This window comes from Bos indicus x Bos taurus, chromosome 4, assembly GCF_003369695.1.
Source record: "Bos indicus x Bos taurus breed Angus x Brahman F1 hybrid chromosome 4, Bos_hybrid_MaternalHap_v2.0, whole genome shotgun sequence".
Classification (NCBI taxonomy): Eukaryota; Metazoa; Chordata; class Mammalia; order Artiodactyla; family Bovidae; genus Bos; species Bos indicus x Bos taurus.
Window position 1 is genome coordinate 3,072,588 of NC_040079.1, and position 25,621 is coordinate 3,098,208.

Below are 25,621 nucleotides of genomic sequence, written 5' to 3' on the forward strand. Positions count from 1 at the left end.
CTCCTGGGCCCCGAGGGTGGCCTGGGCACACCTGGGCAGCAGGCACCCGCGTTGCCACCTGCGCTCGGGGAGGCGGGGCCTGTCCAGAGAGAGGTGACCAGAGCGGAACTGCTGCCCTGGGCCCTGGAGGAGAAACAGTCTCTGCCCCCTACATTTAATGACCAGAGTCAGTGGTCCTCAGGTGGGGGCCGCCAGACCAGCAGCACCTGGGAAGTGGTGGAAACAAACTGAATCTGAGACCCTGGGCGTGGCTGAGGCACCTAACTGGTCTAACTGGTGCCCCAGTTGGGGAACCACCAAACTAAGTGAGCCAAGCGATTCTGGTGGGCAGACCATCTGGTGACACAGCCGTGTTCCATATGATCGTCTCTGCCTCCATTTCTGCTCTCCCTAGACGTTCTCTGAGTTAATAAGTGAACTGGTAAGCAGATAAGGTTCTAAAGAATAAAGAGAAACCTGGTCACAGTTAAAGGAGAGGAAAAAATAGCATTTGAACTGTGGAAAATTCTTAAAGAGATGGGAATACCAGACCACCTGACCTGCCTCTTGAGAAACCTGTATGCAGGTCAGGAAGCAACAGTTAGAACTGGACATTGGACAACAGACTTCTTCCAAATCAGGAAAGGAGTACACCAAGGCTGTATATTGTCACCCTGCTTATTTAACTTATATGCAGAGTACATCATGAGAAACGCTGGGCTGGATGAAGCATAAGCTAGAATCAAGATTGCTGGGAGACATATGAATAACCTCAGATATGCAGATGACATCACCCTTATGGCAGAAAGCAAAGAAGAACTAAAGAGCCTCTTGATGAAAGTGAAAGAGGAGAGTGAAAAAGTTGGCTTAAAACTCAACATTCAGAAAACTAACATCATGGCGTCTGGTCCCATCACTACATGGCAAATAGATGGGGAAACAATGGAAACAGTGGCAGACTTTATTCTGGGGGGCTCCAAAATCACTGCAGATGGTGACTGCAGCCATGAAATTAAAAGACACTTGCTTCTTGGAAGAAAGGTTATGACAAACCTAGACAGCATATTCAAAAGCAGAGACATTACTTTGCCAACAAAGGTCCATCTAGTCAAGGCTATGGTTTTTCCAGTGGTCTTGTATGGATGTGAGAGTTGGACCATAAAGAAAGCTGAGCACCGAAGAATTGATGCTTTTGAACTGTGGTTGGAGAAGACTCCTGAGAGTCCCTTGGACTGCAAGGAGATCCAACCAGTCCATCCTAAAGGAAATCAGTCCTGAATATTCATTGGAAGGACTGATGCTGAAGCTGAAACTCCAATACTTTGGCCACCTGATGGGAAGAACTGACTCACTGGAAAAGACCTTGATGTTGGGAAAGACTGAAGGTGGGAGGAGAAGGGGATGACAGAGGATGAGATGGTTGCATGGCATCACTGAGTCAATGGACATGAGTTTGAGCAAGCTCCGGAGTTGGGGATGGACAGGGAGGCCTGACATGCTGCAGTCCATGGGGCTGCAAATAGTTGGACACGACTGAACGACTGAACTGAGCCGAACTGAATCTAAGAACGTGAGATGGAGCTGGGCTGTGAGAGACACCAGAGTTGATCCAATGTCGAGATGCAGTGAGACACAGAAGCATTTTGATAATCACAGAAGATAGAAAATCATGCTTCGAGGGCTGGACAAATTGTGTTTTAAAAAGAACGTGAAACGAAATGATTAACAGGATGCAAAGGTTCTTGGAAGAAATGCCACTGATTTTCTTTATTCTAAAGCACTTTATCTGCCCATAAATACTGTCATTCATTCAAAGAGCATTTACTTAGGGCTCAGCGTGGACACGGGTCCAGATGCTGGCAGGCAGAGGCCCAAAGCCTGGTTGTAGGGGAGCTCCCTGTTTGTGGGGAGACAGAGAACCCCCAAATTTCAGTACGGGGTGAGGACTGCCCTGATAGGAGGAGCCATGTGGGAGCCGCAGTTGCTGAAACAGCACAGCTTGGCCGAGAAAATTCCACAGCCTCCTCACGAATCTCCAGCCAGACGGGCCTTCAAGTCAGAACACAGCGACCCCTCCTGCCGAGCAGTGTATGAATTTTTTATTAGCCCATTTGTTTCCCGTCAAATATTAATAGAGCAGCGTCTCCCGTGCAGGGACTAATGTGCCGTGTCGCTTCTCGGTATTCCGAGTTCTGGCAGAGGTTCTGACAGTCACGCGGCAGCGAAGGCCAGGGGGGCGAAAGGCCTGCTGATCCAGCGAAATCAAGGGCCTGCGACTGATGCTGGCGTTTCCAGGGAGGGTCGGCCCCTGCGTGAGGCTGGAGCGAAAAATCCTTTGAGAGGACAGTTTTAAAACAAGGAAGATGGTAACAGAAAGCATCACTGAACAAACGGAAACGACATCAAATGACAAATGCTGCTGTGATCAAGTATATGGCTCCACACCTGACCCTGGGAGCAGCCTCTTAATTGCACAAAAATCTCTGCAGGCAGAATAAGGAGGATGTGACGGTAAGATAAGTTGCTATCTGATGTAGCGTCCATGATTTCACTTCCTTTCTTTAACAAGCCTACTTATTTGTTTTGTCTGTGCTGAGTCTTGGCTGCTGCACGGCTTTCTTCAGCTGTCGCGCGTGGCAGCTACTCTTTAGCTGATACACGGGCTTCTCGCTGCAGCGTCTTCTCTTGGTGCAGAGCACGGGCTCTAGGGACCTCAGGAGCTGCGGCACACACACTCACAGCTGTGACCTGCAGGCTCTAGGACACAGGCTCCACACTTGTGGCTCTCATACGCAGGCTCTGATGCTCCCCGGCACGTGGGAGTGGGATCTTCCCGGACCAGCCATCGAACCTGTATCCCCTGCACTGGCAGGTGGATTCTTTACCACAAAGCCCCCAGGGAGGCCCCAGAATTTCGCTTTCAACATAGGAAGAGACCACATGACCTTTCCTTTCCATCTGAGGTGTTGGCCGCACTGCAGGGCTGGCTGCTAAGATGAGGAGGAAAGCATGGGCTATTCTCCTGCTCTAAGTCTGCCAAACACGACTCAGTCCCTGCATATCTAGGGACAGGGTCTTCAGAATGATTTCGCTTCCCTTTAAACACAAACCACAACCATGGAGAACATGTGTTCTTCACCAGAAGTTTATCTTTCTGGCATCCACGACCAGATTCCCAGGATTCTAAAGCATGAGGCATGTTGATGGATGAGAATCTGGAAACCTGTGATCAGCAGTAACGTTGAGAACCCCCTTTCCAAAGCATCAGTAGAATAAAGAAGCAGCATTTCTCCAGACTGGACCTTCCATATTTCTGCAGTCACCATGCAGAGCTTCTTGCCCTCATGGATAACAAAACCACACCCCGATCTGATACCACAAACGCAACGGCTGTCTGGCTGCGCCAAGCCCCTTGAACGGCTCCCTGAGATGAGGTCATGTGAATGTTTTGGTGGCCAGTTCACTACTTAATACATGAGGTAAACGGAGCGAGGTCTCACTCTGCGGGCATTAGACAGCATTGGGCATTTCTAATTCATCCCCCAAACACCTTCGAATAAAGTTGGAAATCAAATTCAGATGAAACACGTATCTTCCCACAGTCATTCATATAAAGAAAGAAGATTAGAAATATGTTAGTCAGATGGCAGGTTCAGGGATGGAGGTGGGGGGCAGCATCTTTGATTTGAAAATGACACAGGGCTTTCCTGATAGCTCAGCGGTAAAGAATCCACTTGCAATGCAGGGGGCGCAAGTTCAACCCCAGGTCTGGGAAGATCCCCCGTGCCTCGGAGCAACTAAGCTCGGGTACTACGATTCCTGAGCCTGTGCTCCAGAGCCTGGGAACCGCAACTGCTGAGCTGACATGCTGCAACTCCCAAAGCCCCTGTGCCTAGAGCCCATGCTCTGCAACAAGAGAAGCCAGCACGATGAGAAGCCTGTGCGTTACAACTCGTGACAAGTGGAGAAAGCCTGTGCAGCAATGAAGACCCAGCACGGCCAAAATAGACAAACGAAATTACTAAAAAAAATAAAGAAAATGACACGGACCTTCCTTTCCAGGTCTCAAGAAGGGCCTTCCTGCCTTGCTCACACTTCCGAATCACCTGAGGAGGTTTAAAACCCCCCAAACCCAGGCCACACCCCCACTGGAAAAAACCAGGAAGGGGAGAGTTACAGAAATGGTCCTGTGTGGGCCACCTGAGAGGGCAGGCACCAAGTGGAACACGGCAGATGCGAGAGCTCTGGAACAAGGACACGCGCGGCGGTCAGGTGTCAGGAATCTTGTGTTGGAGCCTCGCTTCTACCCCTAAGTAAAAAGCAACAACCGGCAAGTCAGGTGGTGGTGATGTCGGTGGTGAAACTGCAGGTGTTGGTGGAGGAGATCGAGGTGGTGATGATGAGGCAGAGGCAGAGGTCCTGCTGGGGGTGTTGATGGTGGGGGTGGGGGTGAAAATAGAAAGAAAAATGAAAGTGAAAGTCGCTCAGTTGTGTCCCACTCTTTGGGACCCCATGGACGATGCAGTCCCTGGAATTCTCCAGGCCAGAATACTGGAGTGGGTGGCCTTTCCCTTCTCCAGGAGATCTTCCCAACCCAGGGATCGAACCCAGGTCTCCCGCATTGCAGGCGGATTCTTTACCAGCTGAGCCACCAGGGAGGAGGTGGCGGTTAACTGTTGATGGGGGTGGTGCTCAGGTCCTCAGGAACAAAGGCCCTGTTTTTCTGTGATGTTTCCGTTGCTCTGATGACCTCTGATCCTTATAAAGGCTTGCTCTGGATCCAGTGTGCCAGTCTCCCAGGGAGCCCACACTTCTTACTGACCCGGCAGAAGGACGCGGCATTTCCTCTCGAGGTTGGAAGGGGGCGCATCACGGGTGGAGAGGGTGCAGGAGGAGCCTGGAGGCAGCAGGTGAGGGGCGGGGGTGCCCTGAGAGTGCCAGCCTCCGGGAACGTGCACAGCTGGAAGCAGTGAGCCGCACACACACCCGTGTGCTAGGTCTTTACAGAGTCCCGAGAGGAAAAAGAGGCGGCAGGAGCCCACGCAGGCAACACACGTCTGCACCTGCGCGTCTGTATCCATATCCCAGCGCCATGTACGTAAGGCAAGCACGCACACCGCCGTACGTTTAACCAGCGTCGACCGGGGAGAGGCTGCTCACAGCACATTTTCGGCGTTTTAAAGGCCTAAGGGGTGGGGCCGGGCAGGGGGCAGAGAGTGAAACGGACAAGGACAGGTAAACGAGAGCTCCTGCCCTTGACCGACGATGGCTAGCCCCGCGCCAGGCACATCTAGGTCTTGGTGCTGGACCGTAAGGTGAATAAACGGAGGAGAAACAACAGAAGCGAGAGGTGGGGGGCGGGGAGAGCCCGCCTGGCCCAGGACCATCGGGCACCGGGCACTAGCCTCCCTTCTCAGGCTCTGTGATCAGCCCCGCGGCCACCAGACGCAGGACGGGCACCCTGGCCACCGGCTGGATGGCATCTGACGGAGTGTTTGCAGGAGGAGACAAACACACACACACACCAGCGCAGTCCGACGCCAGTTCAAAATGACCCTGTCGGGGCTCTGGTACGTCTTCATTCAACACCCAGCTCAACGGACCCGCAAGGAAACCAGCAAAAGGCAGCTGCGCTTGCTTCATCAGCGCAGCCGGGCTTCCCTGTGAAATTGCAGAAACCGCGGGCCCTGCCACAGGTGCACTTCCTGGAGAGGAGGGATCACTGTGCCCTGAGTAACAAGGGCGCGCCCCATCCCTGGGCCCCGTGCCCACCCCCATTCCCGGTTCTCTGTGGGGAACCCTTTCCCATGGAGGCCCTGGCTCTGCTCTGGCTGTGAGCGCAGGGCTACCTCGCCCTCCGCGGCACTCATCACCTGTTCCCCTGGCCGCCACCCTGCACGCGGCTACTGAATTGGAGCTGCCGTGGCGCCTGGACCCCGTCACCTGATGGAGGGGCCGTCATGGGCCCAGCAGAGTGCCTGGCACATGCGGAAGGCAGTAGGTTTTGCCAGGGCAAGGACTGGGGAGCCCGGAAGTCAGCCCCCCCAGAACCCTGCAGGGGAGTGGGGCTGGCTGAGGAGCCACAGCAGAGGGTGGGGAGTGCGCGGGATGAAGGGGAGACAGCTGACATGGGAAACGTTTGCTTCCTCCCCTTGAAGGGCCCTGACCCGTCTGCAGGAAGTGGCCCCTGGCCTTTCTGGGCTCTCCGCATCTCCCTGTGGAGGCTGCGTGGAGGGACGGGTGGTCCTGCCTGGCTTGAGTCCCAGGGCACATTTCAGGCTTTGTGTGGAGTCAGCTGTCGACTCTTTGTGACCCCATGGGCTGCAGCCCGCCAGGCTCCTCTGCCCATGGGATCCTCCAGACAAGAATCCTGCAGTGGGTACCATTTCCTTCTCCAGGGGATCCCCAACCCAGGGATGGAACCCGCGTCTCCTGCATGGGCAGGCGGATTCTTTACCACTAGCACCACCAGGGAAGCTGCAGACCCTGTCCGTAACCTCTGGGTTCTCGGCCCTGCCTCTGTGGAACAGCAGAGGGGCACTCATGGCGGGGCTGTGTGAGGCCCCAGGGGACCCAGCCACATCTGTGAGACATACACCCTGGCTCCTGAGAGAAGGGCAGAGGGAAGGACAAGTGTGGAACTAACACGCAACCAGACTGGGCCACACCCGACCCAGGAGCCGACCTGCACGTTCCTCCTGGTCCAGATGATCTCTTTTGTGTCCCCAAGTGGCCAAATCCTGCCTGTTTCCACCCCTCTTCCTCCCCTGATTTCCCAGTCTTGTAGCAAAATTCTGAACAGAACTGATGCCTATCTTGCGGTACTTAACTTCTGACTATCCTTGCCTAGATTGTTGAGGGCATTACGTAGGTTCCCTTCCTTTTTCCATCCCTCCACAAAGTAAGTGTCTTCCTTTTACCTTCTTTAGATTTAGTGCCTCTAGTGTTGAAAGAAACCAGACTAAGTCACCCCAAAATATGCCTTTTTGACAATTATTTTGAGCTGAAGGCAATTAGGAGGGAGCAAACTCAGCAAAGCCCCCCTGCTTCTGCCTCAAGGCAGGAAATAGTTTCCTCTTCCCGGAGGCAGACTCTCACTGGCCCAGAGATGCACCGGGGAGCCTGAGGGCCCATCTTCCCCACGGGGCCCTCTGGTTTATGTACCACCTGCAGCTGCTGCCCTGGGAACCCTGAACCTGCTTCCTGGTCCTGGTAACTCTACGAGTTTACTGCTCCTGGTGGACGATGCTGTAAAAGCTGCACTGTGAGTCGATGCTTTGAGCGGCTTCGGGTTGAGATGTTTTCCCACGCTGTGTGCAGGGCACGTGTGAATAAACTGTGCTTCCCTCTTGTTAATCTGTCTTGCTGTGAGGGTCCCAGCTGCAAGCCCAGGACGGGTAAATGGTGGTCTCTACAGCGTCCTGTACTGAGAAGGCAGAACGTCAGCAAGGGCCAAGTATCTGTCAAGTTTTGCTTCCAGGACAACCAAAGAAATCCGTATCTACAAGGATCCTATTGAAACAGGACTTTACTGGCTAATTTTAAACTTAATTTGCCCATTCAGCAAACCCAGCTCACACCATGTGCCGGGCCCAGCCCAGAACTGGAGCTTCAGCTTCACACGTGTGTGCATGGTTAGTCATTTCAGTCGTGTCTGACTCTTTGTGACCCCCTGGACTGTACCCCACCAGGCTCCTCTGTCCATGGGGATTCTCCAGGCAAGAATACTGGAGTGGGTTGCCATGCCCTCCTCCAGGGGATCTTCCTGACCCAGGGATCGAATCTGCATCTCCTCCATTGGCAGATAGATTCTTCACTTCTGGGCCCCCAGGAAAGCCCAGTTTCGGATATCATTTAGAGATAGAGGATTTATCTGAGACCTGCAAAGAGCAAGTGAGGCCGCTGAGTATCTTCCTGTGCAATGCCCGGCTTGCCTTGTGATGGCCTGGGCAGCCCTGCTGGGGTGGACATCTCACATGGATTTCTGTCTGGTGGGTCAGAGAGCCCCAAGGTTACAGTCAGGGCCCTGGGGGATCTGTAACCCTCAAGCTTGACCTTATATTTCTTGTCAGACTGTCCACACACACCGAGCTTCTCAACTGTCTCTGGACTGGTTCTAATGCCCCACTGGTTAATTAGTGAGTTAAATAAAACCTCTGACACCTGCTCGTTTACCTTCTCTGAGAATCACAACCTGACCAGTTGAAGGGGAGATGTTGGACCGGCAGTCAGAAATGGCCCTGAAGTTCTGAGGGCAGGGCGGAGGGCCAGTGGCCAGCAGGCAGGACTCCGGCACGAGATGGGAGAGCCGCCTGTGCTGTGTGCTCTGTCTGGTCCTCACGACACCCACAGGAATGAACCCTCGATTCTTAACATGCATCCCCGTCTTGCAGATGAGGAACCGGAACAAAGCAGGAACTCGCCCCGGAGCTCGGAACCGGGATCTGGACCCGGGCGGCAGCATGTGAACCTTCACTCGGAACCAGTGGTTCTCAGTCTTGTCCTGGGGCGTCTTCAATGGTCATGCTGGCATCCAGTGGGGAGGGGCGGGGATATGCCTGAAGTCTCTGTGATGCAGAAGGCAGCCCCCACCGCAAAGGGTCCTCAGGCGCTGAATGCCGGGGAGAGAAAGCCTCAGACCTGGCGGGGGGCGGCGGGGGGCGCCTCGTCCAGGCCCTGCTCTCACACAGCCCCTCTCACGCCTGCAGTCCTCACTTGCTTCTAATGCTTCCTTCAAGGCCAATCCCTCCTCTGCATAATAACCTCCATATTTTATTCACGCTAAATTCTCAGCCTAATGGACGCAAATAATAAATGCTTGCTAAACGGCTGCTCACATTTACTGCGTGATTTCTGACAGATCCGCGCTCACTTTGAAAAATCCCAAGACTGTGATGGGGAAGGAGACGAGAAAGCACGACATGAACACACCGCAGGTTACAGGGCACTGGGAAAGCATCGCCGTGTTGAGCTCGGGAAGCTGCAGAGCAGAGGCCCCGAGGCCCGCATCCCGGCAGCCCTGATGGAGGCTAATTTTTCACTGTCCTTGAAGCTAATCAAGCCTGCAGAAACAGCATCACCAAATGGACTAAACGAGATTTTCAATTAACTCAAACAGATGGCTTAAATTTTCCAGGTGACTTTCCATATTAATTCAGAGAGAGTGGTGGACCAGGCCCCAGGCGGCCTGACAGGGATGGCACTGCAGGAAGACAGCAAAGCACACGGATCTCGGGAGAGAAGACGAAGCAATGATTGCAGTGTTTCTCCTATCCCGGCAAGAACGCATGCGCGCACGCTAAGCCGCTTCAGTCGTGCCCGACTCTCTGCGACCCCATGGACTGTAGCCCGCCAGGCTCCTCTGTCCAGAGGCTTCTCCAGGCAAGAATACCGGAGTGGGTCCTGTCAAGAATAGCATCGCCCAGGTTGATTCCACTCTGGGACACACTGAGGGCCCGATCTCCCAGGAGGGGCCGTCCGAGACTGAGGCCTTGGGACCCGCTGCATGAGTAGGGTGGCCACTCCAGGGCTGGGATGGACAGACAGCTGGGAGGGACAGGCAGAGGGGAGCCCTGGGCTGGGTCTGTGCTCCTGAGGACCAGTGATTTTACACACGCCTAGAGATGGGAGAGCCGAAAGAACCTCAGTGTGTCCTGCAGTGGCCGTGGGCAGATGGGTTCTACCAGGGACAGCAATGAAGCCTCCACGGGAGACGCCCACATCGTTACGGACCAGCAGCTCCAAGCGTCCGTGTGTCCAGCCCTGAGCTGGGCCTGCGCAGGAGCCAGAGTGGCTGAGGCCACTGCACCCGCCCTTCTGGAAGCTGCCAGGGGCTACTAGTAATGCAGAACTCTGTAAGTGAATAGGGAGGACCCAGGCTACCGTTATGGCAAAATGTGGGCTGGGTATTTGCTGAGCCTCCGGATGGATCATTCTCAGCTTAACTGGGCCCGTGGACAGGCCTGCAGCATCGATGAGTGAGTAGAAGCTGGGGCCAGCCCAATCCCCTTCCCTTTCTGGGTCTCCCATCAATACTCTCAACAGAGTGGGGTTTAACATCGCTATTAGTAAACTCCAGAAGTATAACCAGTCCCCAGGCCACTTGGACTCTGGGACAAGATGAAACTGAAATCCAGACCCCTTCAGTCAGACTCTACTCAGCTTTCTTGATTGGAATGTAAAATCCATCTGAGCCAGTCGTTACTAACAACAGGATGGATGCCGTTGTCAATATGTCCCACCAACTGCATGGTTGTTATGCCACCTGGGAGCTTTGGCTTCGCTGGAGCATGACTTCCCGCTTGGTCCCCAGGCCTGGTAAAGGGCAGCCATGCTCCAATGCGGCGCTCCCCGACCTTTTTTGGCACCAGGGCCAGTGTCGCAGTAGACAGGTTTTCCATGGACGGAGTGCAGGGATGGTTTTGGAATGATTCAAGGCCATTACATTTACTGAGTTCACTGGGGAGGCAGAGCTCGGGTGGTGCTGTGATGGTGTGTGGCTGTAAGCGTAGACAGAGGTTCTCCCAATTGCCCGCCACTCACCTCCCATGGTGCATCCCGGTTCCTAACAGGAACAGGACGGCTCTGTGGCCTGGGGGCTGGGGACCCCTGCTCTAAAGTGAGGCTCTGAAAATGGGGTCCCATGCACAGTAGGTCCAATTACCTGGACGTCTTGGAAAGGTGCATCTGTTCATCTGAAGGGTGAACCCCAAAGTCCTCCACGTGCAGGCCAGGTGCCCCCACTGGACACGTGTGGTTGACCATCCCCTCTGCCCCCCTGAAGCCCAGCCTCTGGGGGGCAGGATCTGAGCCTGACGTGAGGTAAGACATCACAGCGGCTTTGACAGGTGTTCCTCTCTCAGAACACCAAGCCGTAAAGCAGCCAGGAAAACGGTACAAAATGTGCCTTTTCCTTGGATGTTTAAATTGGCAATCTGAGCCCACAGAGACCACATAAGCAGACATGGATCTCACGGTTATTGTCGTCGCGTAATTGAACGAAGGATGCAAACCTCATCCTCGGGTCATCAGGCGGCGTCATCTCCAGGTCGTGCGTGGGTCCATTCAGGCCAATGACGTGCAGGGAGATGCTGGGGTTTTCACAGCCGGCCTGGGAGGAAAGGGGAGAGAGGTGTGAGAGCCACCTCCCACCTGGACCGGCCTGGGTGCTGAGTCTGCTGGGAGACATGAGAGGCTCAGTGTGGGGAGGACGAAGCCCTTCAGGGGGAGTGTCGGTAGATGGGGCGGGGACGGGGAGAGGCCACTCTCCTCTGTCCCCTCCCTGCACGAGCGCTGGCCGGCAGGGCAGAAGACTAGGCTGCTGGTCTGACTCTGGCTCCTCCGCCCCTGCAGACGGGGTGTCAGGGTGAGGGGGAAGGCAGACCCACACAGGGCAGGGCTCAGACGGGTCAGCAGTTTGTGGCTCCAATCTGAGTTCTGTTGGTCAGAACATGCTGACTTTCTACTAAAACAGGAAACTCCAGTCCCGAGCCACATGGGGTGTCATAATTCCAATCACAGACCTGTCCCAGAGCTCACGGTAAAGTCAGTTGGTTGCAGTTTTCTAGGTTTCAGGTCATCCCATCACTCCGAGGTTGGGGGGACTCCCATGAAAGGGTTCAGCAGGGAAACTGTTCCCTTTCTAGGCAATGTCTGGCTCCCAGCCTCCTGAACCGTGAGACACACACGTCCGCTGTTTAAGCAGCACGGTCTGTGGTGCTTGTTATGGAGCCCGAGCTGACTGATATACCTGGCGCTTCCTTCCTCTGGCCTGGGACCCTGGGACCCTTGCTTGGGCACCATTGCCCCTCGCTGCAAACTGCAGGCCGAGGGTCCTGTATCTCTGGACAGCAGGTGGCGTCAGCTCCCAGAGCCCTCCGGTGGCTGGGGAGCCGGGGCCAGGGCTGGTCGGCAGAGGCTGGACGGGTCCTTCTGGGGCAGCCCCGGGGGGAACCCGGGGACCCTGTCACCGGAGGGGCAGGCGGGGCCCCGGCCTCTCTCCAGCTGAGTGGGCGGCAGGCCCTGCCCCCACACTGGCACGATGCGGTTTACTAACAAAGCCAGGTGTGGCCATCCGTGCCTCCCTGCCCTCACCCCCTGCCATCCACCTGCAGCCTTGCTGTTCTGCTGGCTTTTTGTGGCAACACACGGGTCTGGGGAACAATTCGAAACAGTACAGGTCAGCACACGGCCAGGTGCAGAGCAGCCCAGAGCCAAGGGGACCCTCTGACCCCCCAGAACCTGCTAAAGGAGTTAGAGGACAGAGTGCCCCAGCGTGAGCAGTGTGAGTTTCTGTCACCACGGAGTCACAAGGGAGGTGATGTATATCGGTTGGGATTGAAGCTTGGACAAATGACTAACGGTAGTTCCGTCATTTAAAAAAAAGTAAACCTGCTGATAGATTCAGCTCCGCAAAGATGGGAATTTAATGCAGTGTAATGGGACACAATTAATCCCCCCTGTTTACTGCCTTGCTCGCAGCACGGGGGAGAGCCACGGCTCCACGAGGGGGTGGGGAGCCTATGAACGTATGCAGAGGCTGTCCCGGCGTGGCTTCCCGCCTACCTTGGGGTAGTGGTAGGGCTTTGCGGTGGGGTAGACGGAGCCGGTGTAGGTGGGCAGCTCCATGACCGGCACGCGTGAGTCATTGATGGTGGCGTAGGCGAGCCGTGTACCGTCCGGAGACCACCAGTGGGCGATGTGGGTCTTCAGGATCTCCTCTAAGGAAACAGACAAAGCAGAGACGTGTGAAGGCACGGGGGAGGGCACCCGGGAGCCCCCCGGGGACGAATGCCTCCTCACAGCCTCTGAGGAGGCCTCCCCGTGCCCGGGTGCACCGTCATTCTGGACATACCTGGGCTGACCACCGAACCCCAGCACAGCAAACCCAGTCAATCAAGGCCCGACAGAGCAGAGGCGAACCATCCAAAAAGCACTCTCCTTTTTTTGCACAATTTGAGCACGATGAGCCTATGAGGTCCTTTCTGAGTTGACTTACTATTGCTGTGTGTGGGTTATTACTTTAAGGGGATCAGAAAACCAAAATGAGAGGAGATCCATTCGTCTCAAGCAGGGAGCCCCCAGCAGGACCAAGTGAGGACATAACTGTTTGGAGCTTGAATCCCAGGAAATCAATGAGCACGGGACTCCAAGGGCTCAGGCCCGCACTGAGGCCCCAGGCACACGGCCGTGTGGGAGGCGATGCTCAGAGCCCGGCGGGCCCTTCACCCTGACGGAAGGAGGCGATCGCATTCCCTGCGGCAGAGACCCAGAATGGCCCCCTCTCCAGGGAGACCGAGATGGAAACAGCGACGGGCCCAGCCTCCACCGGGCACTCCCACGACTCCTCCTCGTCACGGAGTCTGGGTTAACTAGTGAGCTCACTGGGGAGGAGTCCCATAGGATCTGACGTCTGTTCCGGAAAGCATGATCCCACCTTGCCTTCTGAACAAGCCGAGAGAGGGCACCTCCCAGGGGCCACTCATCAGAGCGCTGGGGTTGGAGAAGCACCTCGGGGCTAAACAGCTCTGAGGCTGGGGTCCTCCTTGGACACCGTGTGTGTGTTTTATTAATGAATTCCCCTGGATTCGTTTTTAAAATAATGGTCAGCACAGCTCTACAACCCCCCAGCGTGAGTCCCATTCCAAGGTCATTATTTGGGGTAGACCACAAACTGGCTCTGAGAGCCCGCAGGGACAGAAAGGCAGTCAAACAGCTGAAGTCACACAGAGGAAGCAGAATGAGGGACTCAGACTCCGGGGGATGGCTAGAGTGAGAATAAGGACGAGGGAGGTGGCGCTGGAGGCGGGGCCACAGGGGAGCCCGCGGCGCGGTGCGGGGCGGGGGACCTGCCGGCTGCAGGACGGAGACGGGGTGGGCTAGGGGGTCAGGGCCCTGCTGCAGGGACCACAAGGGCGTCCCGCAGCCCCGTTTAGGGGCCCTGCAGCTCCTGCTCCCCCTGGGGGGCTGGCCAATGGGCAGTCCGTCCCTCCATCGTGGGCTCCACCAGCCTGTGGGCTCAGTGGGAGGAACCGAAATGTCCTGCTGGACCTGCCACAGCAGAGCTAAAAGGGACTCCCTTCATGAAGCGCCGGCCTCCCTGAAATAACTCTTCCTGTGCCCCCGACCCCCCACCCTGGGGGCTTCCCTCCTGGTCTCCAGCAGCCTGCAGAGACCCCAACTCCTGTGACTCAGGAGCAGTGCCAGACAGCAGCGTCTTGTCTCCCAGGAAGTGCCCGGCACGCCTGAGTCCCATCACCAGACGCACCCCAGGCCTGCGGTGCGGCGGGTCCATGAAGGATGCCTAAGGGGCCCCCGTCCTGGGCTCTGCCCCTGTCCTGCCATCCACCGGGGGGGCCCCCGAATGAGCTCCCCACTGTCAGTGGAGGGGCACACGGCTGCCTCTAACACCCCGACCCTGCCGGCACTCTGCCCTTGCGGCACCCCAAGAAATGACTCAGAAGCATTGCCAGAGCCGATAAAACACCCAAAGGTCTGCTGAGGCAAAAAAAAAAAAAGTGCAGCCAGCGAGCTCTCCAGGGCTTGTAATTTTCCAGTGTCTTCAGCAGCCAGCAAAGTGACTTTCAGGTGTGGGTTTGGGAGGAGGTGACGCAGAGATGACTCTCTGCAGAACCACCTGACTTGTCTGGCTGGTGTGATGGACTCCAGCAGACGGGCTGCTGGGGAAAACAGGCACCACTTGCAGTGGTTTGTGGGAGACCCTGCTCCACCACACCAGTGCTGGGGGCTGGGGAGGTGAGCACGTCAGGGCGGGACAAGGGAGTACAGGGGAGTCAGCGGGAGCAAGCAGAATGCATGGGGCAGGGGGTGGGGACAGGCAAGCATCATCCACCTGAAATCAGGGGCTTGAGCCTGACCGCAGCGCTCACAGCCTGTTCCTCCAGAAAATACCAGCGGAACAGTGGCGGGTGCCAGTAAGGTGCCTAAATAGAAGCGTCACCCAGGACCAGACTGGCAGCACAGACCTGCAGACACGCAACTCGTCTGCGGCTTCTCTGACCCCGAGCGACTGACTCCCTGCGAGAGAAGGGGCAGAATCAGCAGCCTGCGGGGTCCGGCCCCACTTCACCCCCAGACGGGCCCGGGGCTTGGTGAGGGGCACGGAGCGTGGGAGGGCACACCGCTAGCTTCTCATCCGTCCGTCATGCCTCCACCTCGTTTCCAGAACTTGCCTTCAGACACGAAGGAAACACTGCTGCTGCGGTCTGGCCAGCACAGGGCAGGGGGTCCCACGTGCGAGGACGAGAGCCAGATCGGGGAGAAAGGAGCCCCCAGGCTGGGCTGAGAAGCACTATTCCTGCCCCGTCCATTAGCAGATGCCGAGTCCATCACTGAGCTCAATGCACTGCTCAGAGCACACGATGCAGAGGACCACAGGCTTCAGAGGAGAGATGTGCTGGTCAGAGGGCGGCTTGGAAACCAGAGTGCTCAGGAGTGACAAGGCCTGCTGTCTATGTTGGCAAATACTCAACATCCCACAGCGAGACGATCGCTAACGAAAGAGAAATGCCTCCATGCCAAAGGCAGGCCATACACAAAGGGCAGCTTTGGTTTATTCTCTCCAAACGCTCTTAAACACATCGTTCCTGGGTGTTTTTATTTTCCTGTGAGTTAGTTGCTTCTTAAAGAGATAATTAAGTATAATGAACTACGGGGAAAAGGACCAGGCAGATGAAACCGTGACATTTCCCCGTTCATTACGAACGTCCCCATTCTGCAAATGTTTTCTTCAGGCTTCTAGCTTAATGATGCAGTTGGTTTAAATGCCATGAACCAAAAGTAGCCTATGGGCAGAGTTTTGCAGGGAAAAAAACTAGTTCATCAACTAAATTACTTGCATGAGCCCTTGCCTTGGAACAACAGGAGGAACTGCCTTCTGAAGTACAGATAACTTGTGACAACGAGAGGGTACAGTTTTCCTTCACTGCCCTGACCTGTTCCGGGACCTTCTTGGAATCAAGCAAGAAGGATGTATCTCTGGACATTCACTTGAAGAGGAAGAAATTTCCATCCATGCAGCTTCAGCTCACAGCTTCATCTGGGCCCACTCCCCTAGGTCTTGTCACCGCATCTTAAAGAAGCGAATATTGTCACTCAGGTTGCACAAATATGGGCAGGTCCAAGAGGACAAAGTCCCTTTAGGGCTCAAGGTGATAAAGGCCGGTCCCTCCAAGATGAGGAATTCTCCAATTTTCCAGATTGTTTTTCAGATGGAGGACAAGGAGAGGCCACCACGGTCATTGCATAATTCTTGCTGGGTGTGCTTTCGAACTGTGATGCTGGAGAAGATTCTTCAGAGTCTCTCGGACCAGTCAATCCTAAAGGAAATCAGTCCTGAATATTCATGGGAAGGACTGATGCTGAAGCTCCAACCCTATGGTTACCTGATGCAAAGATCTGACTCACTGGAAAAGACTCTGATGCTGGGAAAGATGGAGGGAAGGACGTTGAAGGCAAAAGGAGAAGGGGACGACAGAGCATGAGATGGTTGGATGGCATCAGTGACTCAATGGACATGAGTTTGAGCAGCTCCAGGAGTTGGTGAGGGACAGAGAAGCCCGGGCTGCTGCAGTCCATGGGGTCAAAAAGAGTCGGACATGACTGAACGACTGAACAGCAACAACAGTCCCTTAAGGAGGTGCTCAGGGAAGCATGTGGGAATAGCGTGTGCTTTTGTTACAGATACCTGGGTCCCACTCCTGGCAGAATAGTCACGGTTTAGTGGGATGGGGGAAGGGCACAAATCCCTTTTCTGCACAAACTCACAGGCTAGTTGATACATGACATCTGATCAAACAGGCCCTGCATTCTGGAGATGCATGTCTGTGGTCTGTGGCAAACAATGTCGCCCGCCATGGCAATAAACAGAGGATGCTGCAGCTGTGAAGCCAGCAGCAGGGCCGAGGGAGTCCAGGGTGGAGGAGGACAGGATGCTGGCCCTAGGCAGTGATGACGCTGTCTGGGAATGACTTTAGTGAGCCCAGACTCCCTCATCGTCCACACAGGGAGACACGCAACGGTCACCATCTCGAGAGGTCTGGTCTTGGCGATGAACAGTACTCTTCTGACGCTTGATTACATTATTTTCCAGAAAAAACTCCTACATATCCTGGCTTCTTCCTTCCCTCCTTGGAACAGTCCCTCGGAGCCACTGAGAGGCTGTCTCCCAGGCTGTCGTCCTCAGTAAGGTCCCTGAATGAGACAGCTGGTGGTGCAGCGGGAAAGAACCTGCCTGCCAATGCAGGAGACGCGGGTTTGATCCGTGGTTTGGGAAGATCCCCTGGAGGAGGAAACGCACTCCAGTACTCTGGCCTGGGACATGCCATGGACAGAGGAGCCTGGTGGGCTATAGTCCATGGCATGGCAGAGGGTTAGGCACGACTCAGGACTGAGCACAACCCAGGCGTCTTTTAGGCTGTGCACTTTTTTAGGTGACAGGTCCATCAGTACGTAAGAAATAGGCTTCCAAATTATTTGCGGGGAGCATGCCATCTTGAACAGAATAGTAGGTTCCACTTAAAGGTGTGTTGTGGGTGAAACTGTCCCCTAAAAATAATGACATCCTGACCCCTGGTACCTGTCAAGGTGACCTTGTTCAGAAACAGGGTCACTGCAGATGTAAGTAAGATGCATATTAAGACGGGGGCACTCTGGAGGAGGGTGGGGGCCCCAATCCAACATGACTGGCACCTCCCAAGGACAAGTAAAGAGACAGAGAGTCAGAGCAGGCCGGCGCCCTCTGGGGCAGAGGCAGAGCCTGGAATGATGCGTCTACAAGCGGAGGATCAGCAAGGATGCCCCTTTAGAAGCTGGAAGAGACACCTCGGCTTCAGACTTGCAGCGCCTAGAGCTGGAACAATAAATCCCTGCGGTTTAAAGCCGCGCTGTTGTCTTCTGTTACGGCAGCTGCAGGAATCTGCACGAGGTCATGACTATGCTGGGTCATGACCCCCAGAGAGCCAGCTCCTCACTGGGCGGATGATGTAGGAGAGAGTCGCCGAATTCTGCCCTGAAACTCAGCGGGGGGACCTTCCAAGCCAGACCGGACCAGGAGGGGGCTGCGCTCTGGCCTCAGCCCTAAGAACAAGCTGGGCTGGACCCAGCGCCCCCCTCACTGGTGCTCACACATGCTCACACACACACACACACACGATGCTGTCTGCCTGGCTGCGTCCCCAGGCCCTGACCTGCAATGTTCCAGCCTCCACTAGGCCTGGATCAAGTTGGCTGCCTCAACTTCCACCCAACATGCTGGGGACCCGCTCTGCCTGGGACCCTTGCTGAACCCCGGTCAGATTCAGGGACATCTTTTGGTCGAACAAATATTTAACATGCAGTAGACACTGCTCAGCGCTTTCCAGGTAACAGCTCACTTACTCCTCCTGACGGCCTCACGACTGAGCGGCTAACACGACTTCTAAAATAATTTGTGTGTGTTCATCACGACAGCACCTGCACAGACTGCACTGACATTTAGGTGGATGTTGACACAGTTTGGTCCACGTGTGACGAGTCGTGGGCATGGGTTTGCAGACGTTCTGACGTTGCACCACAGCCTGTTCCCACGCCCTGGCTTAGATGTGGACCAGCTTCCTTTGAGCAGGTTCCAGGATGTCCACCACCAGAGCCAACACCACCCTGTTTCCTGAGTTTCTGGCAAAGTACCCGCCAGCCATGAGCAGAGGGTTGCCGAGGCCACATCTGCTGGAAAACGGTGAGCTTGGACCAGCCTGGCAGCAGCGGGCACACTCGGGAGGTGGCGGGAGGCGCAGAGTGCGGCAGGTGCCCGGGGAGGACACGTGTTCAGGCCCTTCCTCCTGGGCTCGCGGCCTCTCTGAGCATCTCCTGACCTTCCCCCTGACCCACCCGCAAGGTCCTGGAGGCGGCCTTGGAACGACCCACGGCCTCTGGTGAGCTCTGCAGCCCCCAATGCGCTGGCATCAGTGAGTGCGGTCATGGGCCCTTGTTCGAGGTCGCCATTCCCGGCTGTGTGCCCAGGACCTTCCCCCGGAGACCACCCTGAGCAGCAGCTACTCAGGCGCTGGGGTGCACACTCTGGGGGCAGAAGAGGCTTGGGAGGTTGGCTTCTGCCTTGAGGATCTCACACAAGAGGGGAAACCCGACCAGGGACCAGGAAAAATGTGCCCTGAACACAAGCGTCTGGTCTCCCTCAGCCTTGGGGCAGGCTGCCAAGGGAAGGGGGGTTCTCACCGCAGGATCTCAGCCTGCATTTAAATATCATGTGAGAGTGATGTTAGTTCTTATACATAAACGCACTGGCAAGTCTGCCACAGCATCTATTATGATCACGGAACACGTGTCAGCCTGGGCCGCTGCAGTCAGGGACCCACTGAGGGAGCAGAAGCGGTTCAGAGGGAAGATGAGCTCGGACCGGACTGATGTGGCCACCAAGCATGGGCCACTGCGGCGCGGCCTCGCACCTGGCAAGCCTGGGCACCTAGGGACAGAGCCACTAAGCCATCGGGGAACCCTCACTGTTGAACACCCTTGCTGTGGCTCCTGGTAACTGGAGGAGAGAAAAAGCAAATGGCTCAGGCTTCCCAGAGGTCCTGGCGGATTGTCTCTGCCCCGTCAGGAACAGCAAGCTCAGCAGACACACCAGACGTGCAGGGCAAGAAGGGTGGCTGCTTCTCCAGTGCTCATTTTGTAAAGCACCTGCAGAGCTGACCCTGCCTGCCACAGAACAACCCTCAGACCACCCGCATGCAAGTCCTCCCACTTCTCTTTTTTTGTAATTAACAAGACCCCAGCGAGGATAGTAAGCTAGGAAGGCAGGGCTGATCCAGGCAAAATGGAGAGGAAAGTGGAGGTTACCTTGTCTGGCAGCCCAGATGCAGAAAGCACTTCACTGTGACCCTTAACCCCCCGTCTGGGTCAATCATCCTTCTTTCCTTTTTCCCATCAAAACGTACAGGCCAGACGTTCATGCGTGTTTGCGTGTGTGTATATTTGCACACGTGTGTGCACACGTGCATGCATGTGCACGTATGCGTGTGCATTGTGTATGTATGCGTGTGTGCACGCGCGTGTGTATGCATGTGCACGCACACATATATGCATGTGTGTACATGTACACGTGTGCATGTATGTGTGTGTTTCTGTAAGTGTTCATTTATTCCTCCAAACAACCACTTTGAGTAGGTGTTCCTATCTTTACCTTTCTCTTAAGGAAATTAAAAGGATAAAAGTGTAGATAACCGGCCCACATCACAGAGTGAGGCCCTGAGAAGAGCATGTCTGTGGGAAGCGCTGAGAGATGAGTTGACGTCGTCTCCGCCAGCTTTCCATCTCCTTCGGCTCCATCTCTCCCCCACCTGTGGTTCTGGAAGGGGTCTGAGCCACTGATCGGGCTTCCCAGGTGGCACCAGTGGTAAAGAACCTGCCTGCCGATGCCGGAGATGCAAGAGATAAGAGTTCAATCTCTGGGTCAGGAAGATCCCCTGAAGGAGGAAATGGGAACCCACTCCAGTATTCTTGCCTGGAGAATCCTACAGACAGAGGAGCCTGGGGGGCTATAGTCCATGGGGTCACAAAGAGTCGAGATTTCAGACACTTGTCTGAGCCTCTGAAGGTGAGATGAATGAGCTGGGCCAGTGGGGGCTTCATGCAGATCTCAGACCTCCCCCCACCCCGTGCCACTGCACCTGCCAGGCAGGCAGGCAGCCCTGCAGACAGTCTGCCATCTGTGCCCAGGCGATGACCAAAAACGGTTTTAAATTCAGCTCCTAAAACTGTTCCATTTAAAAGAGAATGTTTTGCCATAATACTCTTTGATATTAACTTAATAATCTATAATAGTGACTGGAGGTAGAATGTTATTACCCAACTCTACAATGATTTTTAATGCTCTTAGACAGTTTTATTTTTCTTCCTGATATTTTGCTGAAGCTGATCATCTTGTTAATAATATTCACAAGGAAGTTAAAAATGATTGAGAGTCTGAAATTGGAATTTTAATGAGACAGTGACTTAACTACCAAGCACTACAACCAAAACTGTTTGTATTTATGAAGGGTTTCTTAAAAGTGCTGACTCGATGGTGTCCTCTTCTGAAAGTTAGAATTTTTCATCGCAAAGCAAAATTATTGCCTTCAAATTATATGTAACATTTCTTCTATATACTGGCTTTAGCTTTAAAATTAGATGACAGGAATGTTTTCTTGTAGGATGCACTGCACAAAAGCTCATTATAATACATATTTTCAAAGAAAATTCTAACAGAGCAACAGTCACCTTAATCAGTCTGAGATAGTCTGCATAATTATTTCTTAATTCAGTGGAAACACATTTTAAAAATAATGGATATCAAAAACAATGTGTATCAAGAAATTAGGTCTCAAGTTTTTGTACTTCTTTTCGAAGAGGAAGGTTAATTAACTGTGAATTATAAACAGCACTCAGAACAGTTTCTATACCCAACTGCATCGAATTATTAAATATTCTTGGTTCTACTGTTGAAAGAACAAGAGTCTGCCTTTAGACTTGTACAAATAGATCCTGACTCTGGAGACATAGCTCAGGGGTTCAGTGTGATTGAGGGGAGGGAAATCCTGGTCACCATGGGTACAGAAATCACAGGTACAGTCACCACGGGCACAGTCATCACAGGTGCGGTCACTGTAGGTCACCACGGGCACAGTTATCACAGGTAGGGTCACCGTAGGGTCATCACGGGCACAGTCGTCACAGGTAGGGTCACCACGGGCACAGTCGTCACAGGTAGGGTCACCACGGGGACAGTCGTCACAGGTACGGTCACCACGGGCACAGTCGTCACAGGTACCGTCACCACGGGGACAGTCGTCACAGGTACCATCACCACGGGGACAGTCGTCACAGGTACGGTCACCACGGGCACAGTCGTCACGGGTACCGTCACCACGGCACAGTCGTCACAGGTACCGTCACCACGGGGACAGGTGTCACAGGTAGGGTCACCATGGGCACAGTCGTCACAGGTACCATCACCACGGGGACCGTCGTCACAGGTACGGTCACCACAGCACAGTCGTCACAGGTACCGTCACCACGGGGACAGTCGTCACAGGTAGGGTCACCACGGCACAGTCGTCACAGGTACCGTCACCACGGGCACAGTCATCACAGGTAGGGTCACCATGGGCACAGTTGTTACAGGTACGGTCACCACAGCCACAGTCATCATAGGTAGGGTCACCATGGGTCCAGTCGCAGGTGCCGCGGTGATGCCTTCAGGATGGACAGGAGACAGCAGAGCCACAGCCCCCAGCCCGCCCCTGTCCCCACCCGATCTCACCCCTAGGATGTCCCAGGACCACGTGTGGCCTCGACCTGAAGCTGCCCGGGGCATCCTGAGGCTGGGAGTCTTGGACACAGGTCCATCCACCCAGGGCACCGGCCAGTGGGCCTGGACCAAGCCCTTCCAGTCCTGCTCCCCTCTCCTCACCTGGGAAACAGGAGAGCTCAGCACGGCCCCACTGTGAGCCATGTGAGGAGGGAGAGTGTCCCTGGTCCAGGGCCCCTTCCCGCCCCCAGGCACAGCGGCTCCAGGGGGCGCTCACTGCTGAGAATGTCGGGGACAGTCCTCTCCAGGCCCTGGCCCCAAGGAGCATGCTGTGGGCAGGACAGGCGGGGACACTGAGGAGGCAAGAGGGGGCTCTGGGCTGCGCCTGCCCTGGGACCCCCCCCCTTGCCTGTGCTTGACGTGAGTCACGGGCTCCCCACCACCCACTTCCATGGCTTTTCATGCCTGCCGACACCTCCAGAAAGTGGAAGGAGGGGGCTTTGGGTTCCAGGTGCCTCCCCTTCTCAGAAGACCCCTTAGGCCAGCAAACAACTGTCAGTTGAGGGCCCCCGTGCCTGTTCACACTCATCGTGACACTGGACTGCCGATGGGGGGTGTTGGGCAGCACCGACCGGAGCCGAGCGCCAGCATCAGCCCTGCCTGCAGCCACGAGGCCTCCCCACAGGGTGTGCAGACTCACCAGGGTGACAGCTGCCCCGTCCCCAACCCCTGGGCCTTGAGCACCCTGGCCCCTTCCGTGATGGCCGTGCTAACAGGCCTGCTTCTGGGAGGGTCTCGGACACCCAGTGTCAGAGAGGTGAAACGGAAACCCTTTTCTTTGTTACAGGTCTGGCATTTTCCGGGAGCCAGGGGATGAGTACCAACAGCCGTAACTCAGCCAGAGCCTGACCCATGCCTGGGAGCTGGTGCTGCACGCTTACCCTGCTCTTTGCCGCAGTTACCTCCCAGAGGAGGCCGCTGAGGCTCCTGCATGGGGTTAACTTGCTCCAGCTCGGGCAGCGGCTAACTGGGGGAGGCAGTCTTCCCACGACACCGGTCTCACTGGACGGCTGGCTCCACCTCGACAACTGCAGGTCTGCAGCCTTCGGAAAGCCTGTGATTTTAGGGCCAGCTGATGGGGTGAAATGCAAATATCCGTGCTGTAAGGCAGACAGCCCCAGAAGACAAACAGATGAAGTGACTCGAGGCCAATTAAAAAGCAGCTCTTCCGTGGGCTGAGGTTGGCATCGGGCTCCCCAGGGTCCCTTGGCCAGGTGGGTGATGCGGACAACAAGCGCCTGCTCCGGGTGAGATGGTGATGCCTCCAGGACACCCTGCCCACTGCCTTCTTCCAGCGTGCTTGTCCCCGGCCAACCTCCTGCACGGCTCTAAATGCAGCAGGAAGCACGAGGTGCCGTGGGCCCTGGGAATAATCGGGGTTAGGAGACAGAACTCCAGTGAGGAGTCACTTCCCCCTGAGTCAGAGAAGTGCTCCCAAGGGAGACCCCATCCTCCAATGGGGCACTCTTCCGAGATACGGTATATCTTAGTCCTGTTTTGTAGGGTCAGTGGTTCTTCGAATGAATCTTCTCAAACTTGCTCAGTAGCTCACAAAAAATGTCAGCTTCTCTTTAGAGTGAAAGGCAAGTCACCATGAGTTAATTCTCCCTTTGCCAAAATCCAAACAGCATACGGAAGTCAAAAATCAAGTGAATTCTGCTTTATTTTCCCTAATTGTCTTTGGCCAAGTGTGGTCCAAAGCAAACGACTGCCAGAATCTCTCTGTGGATAAAATGACTCCGGGGAGAAGTTTCTCAGAAGACTGAGAGGAGTGTGCTAGTACTTCTGGGGTTGGGAGGATCTCACACAGGAGAGGTTTTGTCAACAAGCCCCCACTGGATGGGCTGTCAAATGATGTGAAGAGAAGGCAGAATCCACCAGGGCTGGACCCTCACTGCACACATGGGGCTCCCCTTTCTCCCAGGGGTCCGGGGGGCTTCTCTCCTGGTCGAGGGACAGGGCCTCAGGCTTCCCAACCCTACAGAGCGGCTCGCCTCCAGGTACCTTCCCCATGAGGTGCCCTTGGCGCCTGGAGGGGAGATGCCTCCCCGTGAAGAGAGGTCCCAGCTCTGCATGTCGCCCTAGTCCTCAGGTTCCGCCCTGCCTAAGGTTCCCCGCGTCTCACGTCCGCACTCACGTGGGTCTGAACTCACTTTCTCCCAGTCGGCCGCGGCTTCTGGCCTGGATGAATGCCGCAGGAAGGACTACATTCACAACCAGCCAGCACTCGGGCTCTGGGGCTAATGGGCCTGTGTGTGCTGAGCCGTGACCTGGCGGGATGAGCAAGGCAGGTATGTCGTCTGTCCCACTAGGAACCCAACGCTCACCGTGACCACCCTGCCAAGCTTGCAACCATGCTTCTGTGACTCCACTTCACGGAGGAGAAAGCTGAGACCCACAGGCAGAGGCGGCTCACCCAAAGCGCCTGCCAGAGCCTTGAGTGGATTCTGGTCTTGGGGTGTGTGGAGGGGGCACTGCTGTGAGAAGTAGATGGGGCTGTTTCACAGGCTCACAAACGGGCAGAGGGTGGGGCTGGCTCTGGTCCTGATTCCTGGTCCACAGCTCATCCCAATGCTGCCGGCGCCCCGCCAACCCGGCACTGAGCCTCTGGCCCGTCTCCCCTGCCCGCCCTGTGCTGTCCGGCAGCTCGAACTGTCTCTGCCTTGAAGGCTCCATCTGCCTGAGTCATGTCAGCATTACGGCTGTCACCTCTGGATGGGATGACAAGAGGCAGATCAAAGCAGTGCAGGCAGTTGAGACAGGCTTTGGGATAGCTCCTAAAACACAGGCCCCGTGTGTTCTCACTGTTAATAAGTGCCGCCTCCTGCACCCCCACTGCTGTGTCGACTGGGAAAAAGAGCATCTGGAGAAATCTGGGTCCTGGAAAATTGCAAAAGACATAAATAACATGCCTGATAGATCTGCACTTGGAAATAAATGGCCTCGTTCTATATACGGGCAATCTTATTTATTCCCGCCTGCATCTGCAGCCTTTTTCCTGCCACTAAATATTTTATCTGACACGCCGAGAGCGGAATTAAATGGGGGGGTTAAACGAGAAACAGCCAACGTCAAGCCAGGAGGCAGAAGGAGCTTTTCCCTTGCCACCCGCAGCCTCCCTGGCTAACCAGCGCCGTGTGGCTTGCATATTACTCACTGCACACACCTCATCACCATCCCGGTGGTCTGACAACCCCCACAATTCAGCACTTGAGCCCGGGGACAGTGGACCCGCCGTGCCTGTGCTGGCCACCAGGGGGCAGCGTCCACCCCCACGTC

At 55.3% G+C, this 25,621-nt stretch overlaps 1 protein-coding gene and 1 long non-coding RNA gene across 5 annotated transcripts in view; one reads left to right on the forward strand and one right to left on the reverse strand.

Moving 5' to 3' along the window:
- The window catches only part of DPP6 (dipeptidyl peptidase like 6), a 1,064,355-nt gene that overhangs the window by 83,377 nt on the left and 955,357 nt on the right, over positions 1–25,621 (reverse strand). For all 4 annotated transcript variants that reach the window (XM_027538503.1, XM_027538505.1, XM_027538502.1 and 1 more), the window contains exons 9-10: positions 12,544–12,698; positions 10,992–11,089 (exon numbers count right to left, since the gene is read on the reverse strand). In XM_027538503.1, coding sequence (XP_027394304.1) covers positions 10,992–11,089; positions 12,544–12,698 — 253 coding nt within the window. The remainder of the gene's footprint in view (positions 1–10,991; positions 11,090–12,543; positions 12,699–25,621) is intronic.
- LOC113890966 lies at positions 1,461–8,815 on the forward strand. The gene is made up of 2 exons (XR_003510631.1): positions 1,461–2,490; positions 8,373–8,815. It is a non-coding gene; the product is annotated as an uncharacterized LOC113890966 (long non-coding RNA).